The 13,431-nt window shown below is 69.9% G+C and overlaps 4 protein-coding genes across 4 annotated transcripts in view; 2 read left to right on the forward strand and 2 right to left on the reverse strand.

Annotated features, from left to right (window-relative positions):
• Positions 1 to 2,578, forward strand: CHLRE_08g373802v5 (uncharacterized protein). The gene is made up of 3 exons (XM_043065127.1): positions 1 to 497; positions 608 to 1,978; positions 2,033 to 2,578. The coding sequence occupies exons 1-3, from the start codon at positions 11 to 13 to the stop codon at positions 2,539 to 2,541; spliced, it is 2,367 nt and encodes a 788-aa protein (XP_042922128.1). The 5' UTR covers positions 1 to 10; the 3' UTR covers positions 2,542 to 2,578.
• Positions 2,579 to 2,590: 12 nt separating this feature from the next.
• On the reverse strand, positions 2,591 to 4,186 carry CHLRE_08g373840v5 (uncharacterized protein). Its single transcript, XM_043065128.1, has 4 exons — positions 3,893 to 4,186; positions 3,464 to 3,572; positions 2,853 to 3,184; positions 2,591 to 2,611 (listed from the first exon to the last, which is right to left on the reverse strand). Exons 1-4 carry the CDS (start codon positions 4,064 to 4,066, stop codon positions 2,609 to 2,611), a joined length of 618 nt encoding a protein of 205 aa, XP_042922129.1. The 5' UTR covers positions 4,067 to 4,186; the 3' UTR covers positions 2,591 to 2,608.
• A 210-nt stretch (positions 4,187 to 4,396) lies between these two features.
• Positions 4,397 to 9,384, forward strand: CHLRE_08g373878v5 (uncharacterized protein). The gene is made up of 3 exons (XM_043065129.1): positions 4,397 to 7,057; positions 7,328 to 8,660; positions 9,001 to 9,384. The coding sequence occupies exons 1-3, from the start codon at positions 4,874 to 4,876 to the stop codon at positions 9,003 to 9,005; spliced, it is 3,522 nt and encodes a 1,173-aa protein (XP_042922130.1). The 5' UTR covers positions 4,397 to 4,873; the 3' UTR covers positions 9,006 to 9,384.
• A 46-nt stretch (positions 9,385 to 9,430) lies between these two features.
• CHLRE_08g373916v5 (uncharacterized protein) overlaps positions 9,431 to 13,431 on the reverse strand; it is a 15,596-nt gene continuing 11,595 nt past the window's right edge. The window contains exons 12-16 of the mRNA XM_043065130.1: positions 13,253 to 13,386; positions 12,469 to 12,584; positions 11,519 to 12,125; positions 10,903 to 11,045; positions 9,431 to 10,595 (exon numbers count right to left, since the gene is read on the reverse strand). Coding sequence (XP_042922131.1) covers positions 10,134 to 10,595; positions 10,903 to 11,045; positions 11,519 to 12,125; positions 12,469 to 12,584; positions 13,253 to 13,386 — 1,462 coding nt within the window. The 3' untranslated portion in view covers positions 9,431 to 10,133. The remainder of the gene's footprint in view (positions 10,596 to 10,902; positions 11,046 to 11,518; positions 12,126 to 12,468; positions 12,585 to 13,252; positions 13,387 to 13,431) is intronic.

Here is a 13,431-nt window from a genome sequence, read left to right on the forward strand (position 1 = left end):
GGGTACGGCGATGGCGGCGCGGGGCTGGGCGGCGCAGGGTACGGCGGCGCAGGCGACGGCGGTGCGGGGCTTGGTGGCTCCGGTGACGGAGGCGCAGGCGATGGTGGGTACGGCGATGGCGGCGCGGGGCTGGGCAGCGCGGGTGACGGCGGCGCAGGGTGCAGCGGCGCGGGGCTTGGTGGCTCCGGTGACGGAGGCGCAGGCGATGGTGGGTACGGCGATGGCGATGCGGGGCTGGGTGGCTCCGGTGACGGCGGCGCAGGCGATGGTGGGTACGGCGACGGCGGCGCGGGGCTTGGTGGCTCCGGCGACGGAGGCGCAGGCGACGGCGGGGCGGGGCTGGGTGGCTCCGGTGACGGAGGCGCAGGCGATGGTGGGTACGGCGATGGCGGTGCGGGGCTCGGTGGCGCGGGCGACGGCGGCGCAGGCGATGGTGGGTACGGTGATGGCGGTGCGGGGCTGGGTGGCGCGGGCGACGGCGGCGCAGGCGATGGTGGGTAAGGCGATGGCGGGGCGGGGCTCGGCGGCGCGGGCGACGGCGGCGAAGGCGATGGTGGGTACGGCGATGGTGGCTCGGGGCTGGGCGGCGCGGGCGACGGCGGCGCAGGCGACGGCGGGGCGGGGCTGGGCGGCGCGGGCGACGGCGGCGCAGGCGACGGTGGGTACGGCGATGGTGGCTCGGGGCTGGGCGGTGCGGGCGACGGTGGCGCAGGCGACGGTGGGTACGGCGATGGCGGCGCGGGGCTGGGCGGTGCGGGCGACGGAGGCGCAGGCGATGGTGGGTACGGTGATGGCGGCGCGGGGCTGGGCGGTGCGGGCGACGGCGGCGCAGGCGATGGCGGTGCGGGGCTGGGTGGCTCTGGTGACGGAGGCGCAGGCGATGGTGGGTACGGTGATGGCGGGGCGGGGCTCGGCGGCGCGGGCGACGGCGGCGCAGGCGATGGTGGGTACGGCGATGGTGGCTCGGGGCTGGGCGGCGCGGGCGACGGCGGCGCAGGGTACGGCGGCGCGGGGCTTGGTGGCTCCGGTGACGGCGGCGCAGGCGATGGTGGGTACGGTGATGGCGGTGCGGGCGATGGCGGCGCAGGGTACGGCGGCGCAGGCGATGGTGGGTACGGCGATGGCGGCGCGGGGCTGGGCGGTGTGGGCGACGGCGGCGCAGGCGACGGCGGTGCGGGGCTGGGTGGCTCCGGTGACGGCGGCGCAGGCGATGGTGGGTACGGCGACGGCGGCTCGGGGCTTGGTGGCTCCGGCGACGGCGGCGCAGGCGATGGCGGTGCGGGGCTTGGTGGCTCCGGTGACGGAGGCGCAGGCGATGGTGGGTACGGTGATGGCGGGGCGGGGCTCGGCGGCGCAGGCGACGGCGGCGCAGGCGATGGTGGGTACGGCGATGGTGGCTCGGGGCTGGGCGGCGCGGGCGACGGCGGCGCAGGGTACGGCGGCGCGGGGCTTGGTGGCTCCGGTGACGGCGGCGCAGGCGATGGTGGGTACGGTGATGGCGGTGCGGGCGATGGCGGCGCAGGGTACGGCGGCGCAGGCGATGGTGGGTACGGCGATGGCGGCGCGGGGCTGGGCGGTGCGGGTGACGGCGGCGCAGGCGACGGCGGTGCGGGGCTGGGTGGCTCCGGTGACGGAGGCGCAGGCGATGGTGGGTACGGCGATGGCGGTGCGGGGCTGGGTGGCTCCGGTGACGGCGGCGCAGGCGATGGTGGGTACGGCGACGGCGGCGCGGGGCTTGGTGGCTCCGGCGACGGAAGCGCAGGCGACGGCGGGGCGGGGCTGGGTGGCTCCGGTGACGGAGGCGCAGGCGATGGTGGGTACGGCGATGGCGGTGCGGGGCTCGGCGGCGCAGGGTACGGCGGCGCAGGCGATGGTGGGTACGGCGATGGCGGCGCGGGGCTGGGCGGTGCGGGCGACGGCGGCGCAGGCGATGGCGTTGCGGGGCTGGGTGGCTCCGGTGACGGAGGCGCAGGCGATGGTGGGTAAGGCGATGGCGGGGCGGGGCTCGGCGGCGCGGGCGACGGCGGCGCAGGCGACGGTGGGTTCGGCGATGGTGGCTCGGGGCTGGGCGGTGCGGGCGACGGTGGCGCAGGCGACGGTGGGTACGGCGATGGCGGCGCGGGGCTGGGCGGTGCGGGCGACGGCGGCGCAGGCGATGGCGGTGCGGGGCTGGGTGGCTCCGGTGACGGAGGCGCAGGCGATGGTGGGTACGGCGATGGCGGGGCGGGGCTCGGCGGCGCGGGCGACGGCGGCGCAGGCGATGGTGGGTACGGCGATGGTGGCTCGGGGCTGGGCGGCGCGGGCGACGGCGGCGCAGGCGACGGCGGCGCGGGGCTGGGCGGCGCGGGCGATGGCGGCGCAGGCGACGGTGGGTTCGGCGATGGCGGGGCGGGGCTTGGTGGCTCGGGCGACGGCGGCGCAGGCGATGGTGGGTACGGCGATGGCGGCGCGGGGCTGGGCGGCGCGGGCCACGGCGGCTCAGGCGACGGCGGGTACAGTGCGGGGGCAGGAGGGGCTGGTGTGCTAGGGATCGTTGGGTAGATGCTGGGAGGTGGGGCTGAGGGAATGACCGGGTAGCCTGCCGGTGGGTCTGGCGGCGAGGGAGCGGCTACTGGTGGCGGCGCGTCATGTGGCGGGGCGGGTGGCGGCGCCAAAGGAATCTCTGGATAGTCTGGCGACGGCGACGGCGACGGCACTGGGGTGGTGGGAGCCGGCAGCGGAGGTGACGTGGGGCCTGGCGGCGGCGGAGCGAAGTGGTGGCAGTGCTGGGTGGGGCCGCAGGGCAGTGGCCCGCCGCCGGGTGGTGAGGCACACACGAAGGCGCGGCACTCGACACACAGCGTGTAGCGCACCACCAGTTGGGCGGCGCCGCCATTGCAAGGGATGGCCTCCAGGGTGTTGCCGTCCTCGGCCTGCAAGTCACTGCAGCCGTCGTTGTCGTCAGTCTTGTCATCAGCATCGGATCCAGCACCCCCTGTGCCGCCGCCGCCGCCGCCGCTGCCGCGGCCGCGGCCGCAGACGGTGACGTAGGGGCACCACTCCCAGATCCGGCCGTCGGGGGAGTGCAGGGGCTGCGGCCGCTGTAGGGCGCCACTGGAGCCGCTGCTGGTGTTGCTGCTGGGGGTGTTGCTGCTGGGGGTCTGGTCGGAGGCCTCGGCCAGCCAGCAGCCGTCGGTGCGGTCACCTGCATGTGTAAGTGGGTGGGTGCCGCGGGCGGGATACATGCGGTGCAAGGACTGGGCTTACGCACGGTGAGCGCGCAGCACGTTCATCAGCTGTGAGAGCGAGGCCAGCAGTTCGTCATGCCGAGATACCAAGATACCGAGATAAAGCATCTCCGCCTCATCCTTGCCATATCCCTTCCTTCGTGCTTGTTGCCCACTCGTCCCGCCCGCTCGGCCTCCGTCCCCGCCCACCCGCTGTGCATGTAAAGGCACACAATTAAAGCCACACACGCACTTACCGCACAGAGCCAGCAGCACCGCCACCTCCCAGGGATCGGACTGGGCGGACACGGGGCCCGCCAGCCGGCCGCCCAGCTCCGAGCAGGAGGCGGCAGCGGCGCCGTACTCCTGAGGAGGAGGAGCGACGTGTGCCCGTGTTTGGAGGGGGGGCAAGCAAGGGAGGCGGGGAGGGCAGCGAGCGAGGGAGGGCATTACAGGGTGTGCCTCGGGAGGTCGGCAGCTCGGCACTTGGGAGGGCTTGGTGCAAGATGCCTTGCACCGAATTCAGCTGAGGCAGATTGATCACTAGCACGACCTCATCCCGCCTCGCAAGCCATGCTTGGGCACCGGGGCCCAGGGGAAGCGTGCGGCGGAAATCAGCTGTAACACTGCAGCGCCCAAACGCAATCAACACCGTCAGTCCGTCACGGCCCCTGAGCGCGCCGCACCTTATCCTCGCGAAAGATTGTGTAGTACTGGTCATGCGACGCGGCAGCGCTCGGAAGCGCCGAAGCCGAGAGCCACAGTAGAATCATTACAGCGGGGGCAATCATCACACCGGCCCGCCGGACCAACGCTCGCACGCGGCCGGACCTAGGCAGGCCACTATGCTCAATTGCCATGGAACTGAAGCTAAGGAAGCCACTTGGCTGCGCTATGTTGCTCCATCGGTGTGGAACGGTCATGCCGGCCGCGCCAAGCGCGACGCAGATGTTACAGGGGATTGGTCAAAGCTTGTTTTCTTGAATTTGGGTCGTTGCGGGGGGATGTAAATACCCATAAACCATGTAGCAACTCGCGTCTTGGGAGCTGCGAGGTACGATCGGGCATTCCGAGTGCAGCTACCCGAAAGCCGGTGCCGGGGACCGTGGCGTGCTGGAGAACGACGCCGTGCCTCGACATGTGGCATCTGATACTCATTCATGGTCTGTATCATGCTTGAAGGACCATGCGCCTTGCGTTTCTAGGAGTTTTCGCGTCTGGTGTTTGGCGAAGTTTGACTGGCCGGCTGACTCCTGCCTCCGCAGCTTAGTGCATGATTTAAATAGCAGTACCCGCAGCATAATTCAGGAGCGCCGCGCCTCCTAGGGCCCCGCCGACAGCCAAAGTTCCAGAATTAGAACCAGACCGCTATCTTGCCCAAGCCTGACTCATTTTACCATGCAGTGATGCTACATGCGCATTCAATCTGCTGCTAACATTTATAACAAGCCTAGAAGGAACTCCGCACACACCAAACAAAACTTGCTTTCAGCTCCAGCCGCCCGGCATTTGACTATCATTGGCCACATACCTACATTCTTATATTATAAGATGCAGTAGTATAATGTGCAAAGGCAGACTCGCTTGCACAGCGCGGCCGATTCGGCGCTCGGCAGGGCGCTCGGCGACCGACACCGTGCAAATGCTCAACCGACAGTGCTAATAGCATGCTCGGGATAAATTTTGAGCTCTGGCTGCCTGCCAGCACCAGATGCTCGCGCAGCAGCCTCGGTCGGCGGGGCCTGTGTCGACCTGGGCAGCAACACACTGACGTGCTGCCACGCGCCACAGCAGCAGCCGCTTCCACGGCCTCCCCAATATCCTTCGGTGCGAGCCCCCCTCCGAACTTCGTACCTAGCAGTACAGGAGTGGGCGCATGCCCGCGGCCGCTGCGGGAGGCGCAGCAGCGGCGCCGTTTCAACCAGCCAAACGTTCTGCAAGGCGGTTGGGCGCTGCCGGGCCGACCTCACCTGGCGTCGCCACTTTCAGCTACAGCCGCAAATCCTGGTCAACCAGGCGACATAACTGGTGGTGGCAGTAGCAGTGGCAGTGGCGGTAGCAAGTCCGGTGGGCGCAGTAGCGGCGGCAGGGGTCCTAGCTCGGCAGCGGCAGGGTCTGGGGCAACAGGCAGCGGGGCAGAGGGTGGCTTCAAGAGGAGCCCGGGTGCAGCCGGCAGTAGCAGTGGCAGTAGCACCAACATGAGCACCAACATGAGCAGCAGGAGCGGTGGAGGCGCGGCGGACAGAACCCCGGAGAGTGGCACTAGCAGGAGTGACACCGCTGGCACCAGCAGCAGGAGCAGCAGCAGGAGCGGTGGATTTAGCAGTGGTGCGGGTGCGGGTGTGGGCGCCAGCAGGGGACCGGGTGCGGCAGGCGGGGGCAGTGCTCGCAACCCCCCCATCCGCGGCGGCACCGGTAGCAGCACCGGTGGCAGCAGTGGCGGCAGCACCGGTGGCAGCAGTGGCGGCACCGCAGCCAGCGGCAGCGCTACCAGGGGCAGCAGCAGCAGCGGCGGCGGCGGCGACGGCAGCGGTGGAAGCGGTGGAAGCGCGACCAGGAACGGAAGCCGCATCCCTGGTGCCAAAAGCAACAGCCGCTCCGACGCTGCCGCCAGCGGTGGCACCGCCGCAGGCGGCAGCGGCTCCCGCACAGCCACTGGCACCAACACAACTGGATTCAGCTCCTTCTCCTTCTCCGCCTCCCCCTCCTCCTCCTCTTCCTCCCCCTCTTCCTCCTCCTCCTCCCCCCGGCTGCAGCGCCTGATCCGGGAGGCCATGGCCGAGGCCATCCGCACCCGCGGCGCCACAGCCAGCGAGGCGGTGGTGGTGGATCCAGAATCCAGGAATGGGAAAGGCCGGATCCTGGGCAAGGTGCACTGGGTCGTGGATCCAGTGGCGGCGCTGCGCGAGATCCTGGATGGCGTGGATCCAGGATCGGCGGAGGGGATGCTGGAGGGGTTGGAAGGGGCGGTGGGCTTGCACCCAGCCCTGGATGTGGCGCAAGGGCGGCGCTGGCTCGCCGAGGATCCCTGGCTTGGCACAGGCGTGGGGGCGAGCGGTGGTGCTGGGAAGGCGGGTGCTGCTGCTGCTGCTACTGCGGAGGGCAAGGCGGCTGCAGCGGCAGCATCGGCAGCAGGGACGGGCGGGCAGCAGGGCCGCTTCCTACATGACTTCCGTGGTCACCTAGAGGCGGAGCGGGCGGCAGGGGCGGCAACGCCGCAGTACCGGTTCCTGGTGGTTCCCACAGCCCCCGCGGCTGCTACAGCCGCTACAGCCGCTATAGCTGCTACAGCCGCTACAGCCGCTGCAGCCGCTACAGCCGCTGGCGCTTCTGCTGCCGAAAGGCCGGCGGGGTCCCAGGCCGCCGCCGCGCGGCCGCCCGCCCCCGCGGCCGACATGCCGGCAGCCTCCAGCACAGCCGCCAGCCGCCAGTCCGGCCCCGCAGCCGCACCGGCCGCCGCGCCTCCCGGCGCCGCTACCGCGGTGGCGGCAGGCGCTGCCACGTCAGCATCCGCACCGGCTGTGCCGACGTCAGCAGCCGCAGCCACAGCCGCGGCCACAGCCGCAGCCGCAGCCACACAGGCGCCGCGGCCGCTCGCCGCAGCTGCTGCTGAGCCTGCCACCCCAGCAGTGGTACCCGAAGCACACGCGCCGCCGCTCCCCTTGCCGCCGCCTCTCCCCCTGCCTCTCCCCCTGCCTCCCCCCCTGCCTCCCCCCCTGCCTCTCCCCCTGCCTCTGCCGCCACGTCAGCGGTACGACTACCGCGTGCGGCTGGACGCAGCGGCGGCGGGGGCTGGGGGAGCGGCGGGGTCGGGCAGTCCGGTGCGGGCGATGGCTGGCCTGCTGAAAAAGGTGCGGCTGGGGCGGCTGGAGCGGTGTGGCGGGCTGGGCGGCGCACACGTCTGCTGAGGCGGGGTGTGGGTGGGTGGGCAAAGAGTGCCCAAGTGGCCTCTGAGCTGGGTGGTGGCTACTGGATGGCAGGCAAGCTGGTGCAGGGTATAGTGCACATAGCCATCCACCCAAAGCCTGCACCACCTAACCTCCACACAACCCTACTCCCACCTTGCCCAACCCATCCCCAAACCCGCCGCACCCGCTCCCCTCCCACCCCATGCGTGTCAGGCTCTGACCCGCCACGAGGTGGTGCTGACGGAGGCGCCCAGCCGCCACGACCTACACGCCGCAATCAAGGCGGTCGCCACGGCCCGAGCGCAGCTGCAGGCGCAGCAGTTGCAGGCAGCAGCCAGGGCGGCGGCAGCAGCCGGGGTCGCGGAGGCCGCGGAGGCCGCAGACGCGGCGGCTGCAGGAGAGGAAGGCGTGGGAGAGGCGGCGGAGGAGGAGGAGCTGGAGGCGCGTCAGGGACAGCCGCGGCAGCAGAAGCAGGTGGTGCCGCAGCGGCAGGGCCGGCAGGCGAAGCGGCAGCCGCCGCCTCCGTCACAGCAGTCTCCACAACGCCTGTCACGGGAGGAGGAGGAGGCAGCGGCGGAGGCGCTGTGGGCTGGGTCTGACATCGCGCTGCAGCTGCTGCTGCCCAAACAGCCCTACCTGCGCCCGCCGCCGTCACCACCACCACCACCATCGCCGCCAGCACAACAACAACAGCAGCAGAAGCAGAAGCAGCAGCAGCAGCAGCAACAGTCGTCGTCTCCCTCCAAATCGCTCAGTAACGCGGGCCCCGGCGGCGGCAGCAGTGGGCGGGTGTGGCGCATCTACTCGCACCGCGTGCCTCTGCCGCCCCCCTCCCCGCCCCTGCCGCCCCCCTCCCCGCCACCGCCGCCCCCCTCCACCACGCCAACCGCATCCTCTCTGCCCTCCTCAGCACCACCACCACCACCACCACCACCACCACCACCACCACCACCACCACCACCACCACCACCACCACCACCACAGCAAGCGCGGCCATCAGCTCCGTCACTGCCGCCGCTGCCGCTGCCGCCGCTGCTGGCGCCGCCGCCGCCGCTGCAGCGGCTGGTGGCGCGGCCCGGTGTGTCAGCTGCGGCGTTGGCGGAGGCGCTGGCGGCGGCGGTGCTGCGGGACGGGGCGGCGGAGCTGGCGGCGCCGCGCGGCCGAGACGACCTGGCGGCGGCGGCGGCGGCGCTGGTCATGGCGCGTGGGTGGCTAGCACGAGGCGGCGGAGGCGGAGGCGGAGGCGTGGAGGGGGAGGCTGTAGCAGCAGCAGCAGCAGCGGCGGGAGAGGCTGTAGCAGCGGGGGAGGCTGCAGCAGTGGTGCCGGCGTCGGAAACCGACCTGGCTGCTTTTCCGTCCTGGGAGACGTTTGGGCCCTGGGAGGTCGCGGAGGAGGGCGGCAGTGGAGAGGTTGACGACGGCGGTGACGGCAGAGGTGGAGAGGAAGAGGGTGACGAGGAGGAGGCGGGCAAAGAGGAGGGCAGTGACGGCGCCGGTGATGCCGGCATGGGTCATGGCGGCGGCGGCGTGGCGGCGGCGGCGGCAGGCGGGGTGGCGTCGCGTGGTCTGCTGCTGACAGTGCGGCTGTGTGTGGGTGGGCGGCCGGATGTGTTGCTGGGGCCCGGGGGGAGGTTGCTGGGGCCACTGCCGCCGTCGGTAGACCTGGCACAGAGTCAGAAGGAGGAGGCGGCTCCGCAGCAGCGGCAGCAGTGGGCGGGGCCGCGGCAGGGCAGGGGTGGAGGCAGAGGTGGTGGGAGGGGTGGAGGCAGGGGTGGTGGGAGGGCGGGTGGCAGGGTTGGTGGCGGTGGAGGCGGCGGGGCGGGGGGGCGCGGTGTGTCGGGAGAGGGTGGCCGGGGGCGCGGGCGGTACTTGTGATGGATGAACAGGCTGACTGGAGGTGGTTGCAGGCTAGGTCGTTGCAGGTGAGGTCGTTGCAGCCCGATGGCGCCACTGTGCTACACAGTGGTGACATCCATGTGCCGCGGACGACGACGCCAGCACTGCTGGCCTGTGCTGGGCGGCTGCTGCGCGTCGGCACGCACGTGTGTACTGCGCGTCGGCACGTGTCGGCATGTGTCGGTACGCATTGTGTATTGGGCTTGTAGAGGCTGCTGGTACCTACAGTTGGTCACCGCCGGAGTGGGTTTGACGTGGGCCTGACGTGGTGTAGTGTGATGTAGGCCAGGCCATCCATGCGGGCAAAGGGCGCGAGAAGCAGGACAAGCAGGACAACTGCTCGGCGGTTGCTGCTGCTGTAATTGGCGAGTGCTACTGGAATCAGAAGGCGGTGCTGGGGAATGGGGGAGGGGCGATGGGCTAAATCTTGCTTCGCCGCCTGCAAGGCTGCAGCTGTGCGCCTGTGCGTCTGAGTGTGTCAGTCATGCATGTCGTCAACATCCGCCATCAATCCAACATGATGGTTCACAATACACTCGCCTCACTGTCAGGCTGATTAAGCCAGCCCGGTAGCCCCACCACCCTGGCCCGGTAGTCCCCCGCCTCGCGGCCTCGCCCCCACCTGGCCACCTCGCCCCCACCCGCTGTGGGCCAGCACGGCAGCCCCCAAACCCCCGCCAGTCAGTCGCCTGCAGCTGTACACCAGCTACACACACACCCCAACACCCCAACGCCCGACAGTCCTGAGCCATGCCTCCTCAGCCGCACCAGCCCTCTCACTGAGACAAGTCAGCTGTTACAACTCTCCCAATTAGTCATTTGCCGCATCGTGCCCCTTTGCTTGATGCGTCGCTCTCGCACCCGTAACACCGCCTCTGAAGCACACACCGCCACCCACACCCAACGGCCACAAACAAAGATCCTCCCCCACGGCACAGCCGCCGCGCCTACTTGTCGCCTCACCACCGCGTGCCCCGTTGCTGCCTCTGGCCCGCTCCTGCTACAGTTGCCACTGCTACTGCCGCTGCTGCTACTGCCGCTGCTGCTACTGCCGCCGATGCTATTGCCGCCGCTGCTACTGCCGCCGCTGCTATTGCCGCCGCCGCTGCTACAGCCGCCGTTGCTACGGCCGCCGCTGTTGCTGCTGGTACTGTTGGTAGTAGCCCGAGGGCGCTTGGCCGTAGTAGTGGGCGGGCGCCTGAGGCGCCTGAGGCTGGTGGGGGTTGGGGTGGTGCTGGCCGGACCCATGCCTCCCGCCTCCTCCTCCTCCCCCTCCTCCCCCACGCCGACCCCCATACCCACCCCCACCCCCACCCCCACCCACACCGTACGGTGCCCCGCCGCGGCCGCCTCTGCCGCCGCCTCTCCCGCCTCGGCCGGCGAAGCCGCGCCCACCGCCGCCGCCGCCACCGCCGCCGCCGCCACCGTAACCGTCATAACCGCCACCTCCACGACCCCCATAACCACCACCACCTCCTCCTCCTCCCCCTCCTCCTCCCCCTCCGTAGCTCATGTACTCGGCACTGCCGCCTACTGCCCCGGCGTTGGCCTGGGCCGCTGGGTTGTGGGCGCCGTGCCGCTGGTACTGCAGGGGGCAGGGGGAAGGAAGGGAGGGGGTTGTAAATACCAGCCCAAAATAAACCAAACCAAGTTAAACTAGGGGGGATGAAAGAGGGCCGGATGGGGGTTGCAGCCCAAAGTAAACTTAACCAAACTAAATTGAACCAATGTAAAAAGGATAGCCATTTACGCGAACAGGGGTGGAGGGGTGGCCGGCAGGCTTGCGGAGAAGGTCCGGGCGTTAGGTGAGGCTGGTGGGAACCCCTGCCAGATCCAATTGCAACATGCGGAAATGGAAAACAGCCCAGCCCCAAGCCCAGCCTTCCACTCACCCGTCCTCCCCCTCCTCCCCCTCCGCCCGCTCCTCCCTTCTGCAGCCCCAGCACGCGCTCCGCATAGCTGCGCCCGCGCGCCGCCGCCGCCTCCAGCCGCCGCCATCCAGCCCGGTCCACCCGCAGAGGCGGAGCGGCGGCGCCTGCGTGGGGTGGGGGGTTACATTGTTGATTACTTAAGAAGTGAAGGCGTAGCCAGGAACAATAGCATAGCAGACGCGTGGGGGGGGGGGTTGCGTGAGCATTGGGGGCATGTTTGTTTCGTGTGGTGTGGGGGAGGGTTTAAATTCATGATTATGGTGATTAAGGAGAAGCGAAGTTGTAGCCAGGCACGAGGTACAGCAGGCGCGTCATCGGTGCGGGGGCGGGGGAGGGACACGCTCGTGTATGGGTAATGTACGGGCATGTGTGCGTGTGTGTCACCACTACCGGAGCTGCCGAGACCAAGGTTAGGTGTCCAGTCTAACCCGACCTGACGGGCAGCCCTGCTTTCCAATAGGAAGCTCGCCCCCCCCCCACCCCCCCACCCCCTTCCCATGGCTGCAATGCCCATGGCTGCAATGCCTCTCTTGTCACTCTTCTGCCTCACTCGTCTCACTCCTTCCCCCTCACTCACCCGGCAGCAGCGCTGCGCTCGTGCCCGCCACGGGCAGCCCAGCCACGTCGAGATCCAAAACCACTGGCGGCGGGCCGGCGGCGGGCGGCGGCGGCGCCGCCGACGCCGCCACCTTGGCAGCCACCGAGGCCGCAGCGGCAGCGGCGGCGGCAGTAGCGGCAGTAGCAGCGGCTGGCGCCGCCGGCGGCGGCGGGCCCCGCTTTGCGAGCAGCAGCCCCAAAGCCCCACCCAGATATGCCGGCACCGGTGCCGGGGCCGGCGGCGGAGGTAGTGCTGGCGGCGCCGCCGCCAGCGGTAGCGGCGGCAGCGCTGGCGGCGGCTGTAGCGGCAGCGGCAGTTGCGGCGGGTCGTTCATCAGCAGAAACCAAACCACCTCCTCCGCAGTCGGCGACTCCGCGGCAGTAGCAGCAGCAGTAGCAGCACCGGCAGCAGCAGCACCACCGGCAGTAGCAGCAGCAGCGTCGTCGTCGCCGCCACTGGCGGCGGCGGCGGCGGCGCCGGTGTCGGCGGCGGAGGCGCGCTGCCTGGCCGCCGCCAGCACCGCCAGCGCCTCGCGGTGTAGGTGGGAGGAGATGATCAGGTTGGCTGGCAGGATGCGGTTGCGGGCCTACAGAGGGCGCGAGAGGAGACGGGGCGGGACGGGAGCAGGTGAGGTATAGGTGGGGTGTGTGTGTGTGTGGGTGGGTGGGGGGTGATTGGGGGTTGGGTGGGGGGTGTTGGGCACGCGGGTTTCAAATTCACCTCCCCCCCCTCCCCCAGTGCGCTTGTATGCCACTTTCGTGGCTTGGAGGGCTTTCGGACAATGTTGGGACTGACGCGAAAGAGCAACTGTAATACCTGGCATGTAGTAACCCCCCTGTAACACCCTCTCCCCCTTCCACTCCCACCCCATCCACCCCTCCCTCCCTCCTCCCTCCCCCCCTCCCTCCTCCCTCCCCTCTTCCCCTCACCTGCTCCGCCCCTCCCAGCGCCAGCCCTCCCCTCAGCGCCTCCTGCACCACCTGCCCCAGCAGTGGTGGGCTCACGAAGGGCAGCCGCACCACAGCTGTGTGCAGGTGCTTCTTGCCTGGGGGGGGGAGGGTGGGGTTACATTCATGATTAATAAAGAAGTGAAGGCGTAGGCAGGTACAGTAGCATCGGGGCGAGGGGGGGGAGGAGAGGAGGTGGGTGGGGGGTGGAGAGGAGGTGCCGGTGGGGGGGCATTGGTGGAGGGAGGGAGGGAGGGGGAAAGGTGGGGCGGGGGGAGAGGGGGAGAGGGGGAGAGGGGGAGAGGGAAGGTTGGGACGAGGGGTAGAAGGGGCGTTTGGGGCGGGTCCCAAACTTAATGTTCACCTATGACCTAAAAATGTTCACATGCATGCAGGCTTCGCCCTGTGGCGGTGTGGCAGAGACCAGAGCCGAGGCGACAGATGGGGGGGGGGCAGGTGGGAAGGTGGGAGCGGGGGAGAGGTGGAAGGAGGGGGAGAAGGGGCGGTAGGAACGGGTCACAAACACGTGTTCACCTATGTCCTACGGCACATGCGTGCAGGCTTTGCCCTGTGGCGCTCTGGCAGAGACCAGAGCCCCCCTCCCATCTCCCTCCCGCCACCTCGCTTCCCATCCTACCTCCCACCCATTGATCTGCAACTACCTATCGACATCATCTCGCCTATTTTAAATCATGCATGACCCCCCCCCCCGCTCGTTTTAGCTTGGTTTGGTTTGATTTGGGCTGGTATATTCAACCCCCCTCACCGCTTAGGTCCACCAGCGGCGGTATGTTGTTTGGGAAGTAGCGGCTCACGCGCCCCGCTAGCAGCGTCAGCGACAACGCCCCCTCGCCGTCCAGACCCCAGCCCGCAGAGGAGGCCAGCAGCGCAGGACCGAACCTGGGTGGGGGGGGGGAGGAGAGTGGGGGGGAGGGTGGAGGGAGG

This window comes from Chlamydomonas reinhardtii, chromosome 8 (genome assembly GCF_000002595.2).
Source record: "Chlamydomonas reinhardtii strain CC-503 cw92 mt+ chromosome 8, whole genome shotgun sequence".
Taxonomy (NCBI): Eukaryota; Viridiplantae; Chlorophyta; class Chlorophyceae; order Chlamydomonadales; family Chlamydomonadaceae; genus Chlamydomonas; species Chlamydomonas reinhardtii.

What these genes read in the sequence shown, in the direction of transcription:
- CHLRE_08g373802v5 (XM_043065127.1), top strand. Translation starts at nt 11, where the DNA reads ATGGCGGCGCGGGGCTGGGCGGCGCAGGGTACGGCGGCGCAGGCGACG. An exon ending in GGCGGCGCAGGCGATGGTGG is followed by an intron (nt 498 to 607) that starts GTAAGGCGATGG and finishes ACGGCGGCGCAG; the next exon opens with GCGACGGCGGGGCGGGGCTG. An exon ending in TGACGGAGGCGCAGGCGATG is followed by an intron (nt 1,979 to 2,032) that starts GTGGGTAAGGCG and finishes ACGGCGGCGCAG; the next exon opens with GCGACGGTGGGTTCGGCGAT.
- CHLRE_08g373840v5 (XM_043065128.1), bottom strand. Translation starts at nt 4,066, where the DNA reads ATGGCAATTGAGCATAGTGGCCTGCCTAGGTCCGGCCGCGTGCGAGCG. An exon ending in CAATCTTTCGCGAGGATAAG is followed by an intron (nt 3,573 to 3,892) that starts GTGCGGCGCGCT and finishes CCTCCTCCTCAG; the next exon opens with GAGTACGGCGCCGCTGCCGC. An exon ending in GGTGCTGCTGGCTCTGTGCG is followed by an intron (nt 3,185 to 3,463) that starts GTAAGTGCGTGT and finishes TTACACATGCAG; the next exon opens with GTGACCGCACCGACGGCTGC.
- CHLRE_08g373878v5 (XM_043065129.1), top strand. Translation starts at nt 4,874, where the DNA reads ATGCTCGGGATAAATTTTGAGCTCTGGCTGCCTGCCAGCACCAGATGC. An exon ending in TGGCTGGCCTGCTGAAAAAG is followed by an intron (nt 7,058 to 7,327) that starts GTGCGGCTGGGG and finishes CATGCGTGTCAG; the next exon opens with GCTCTGACCCGCCACGAGGT.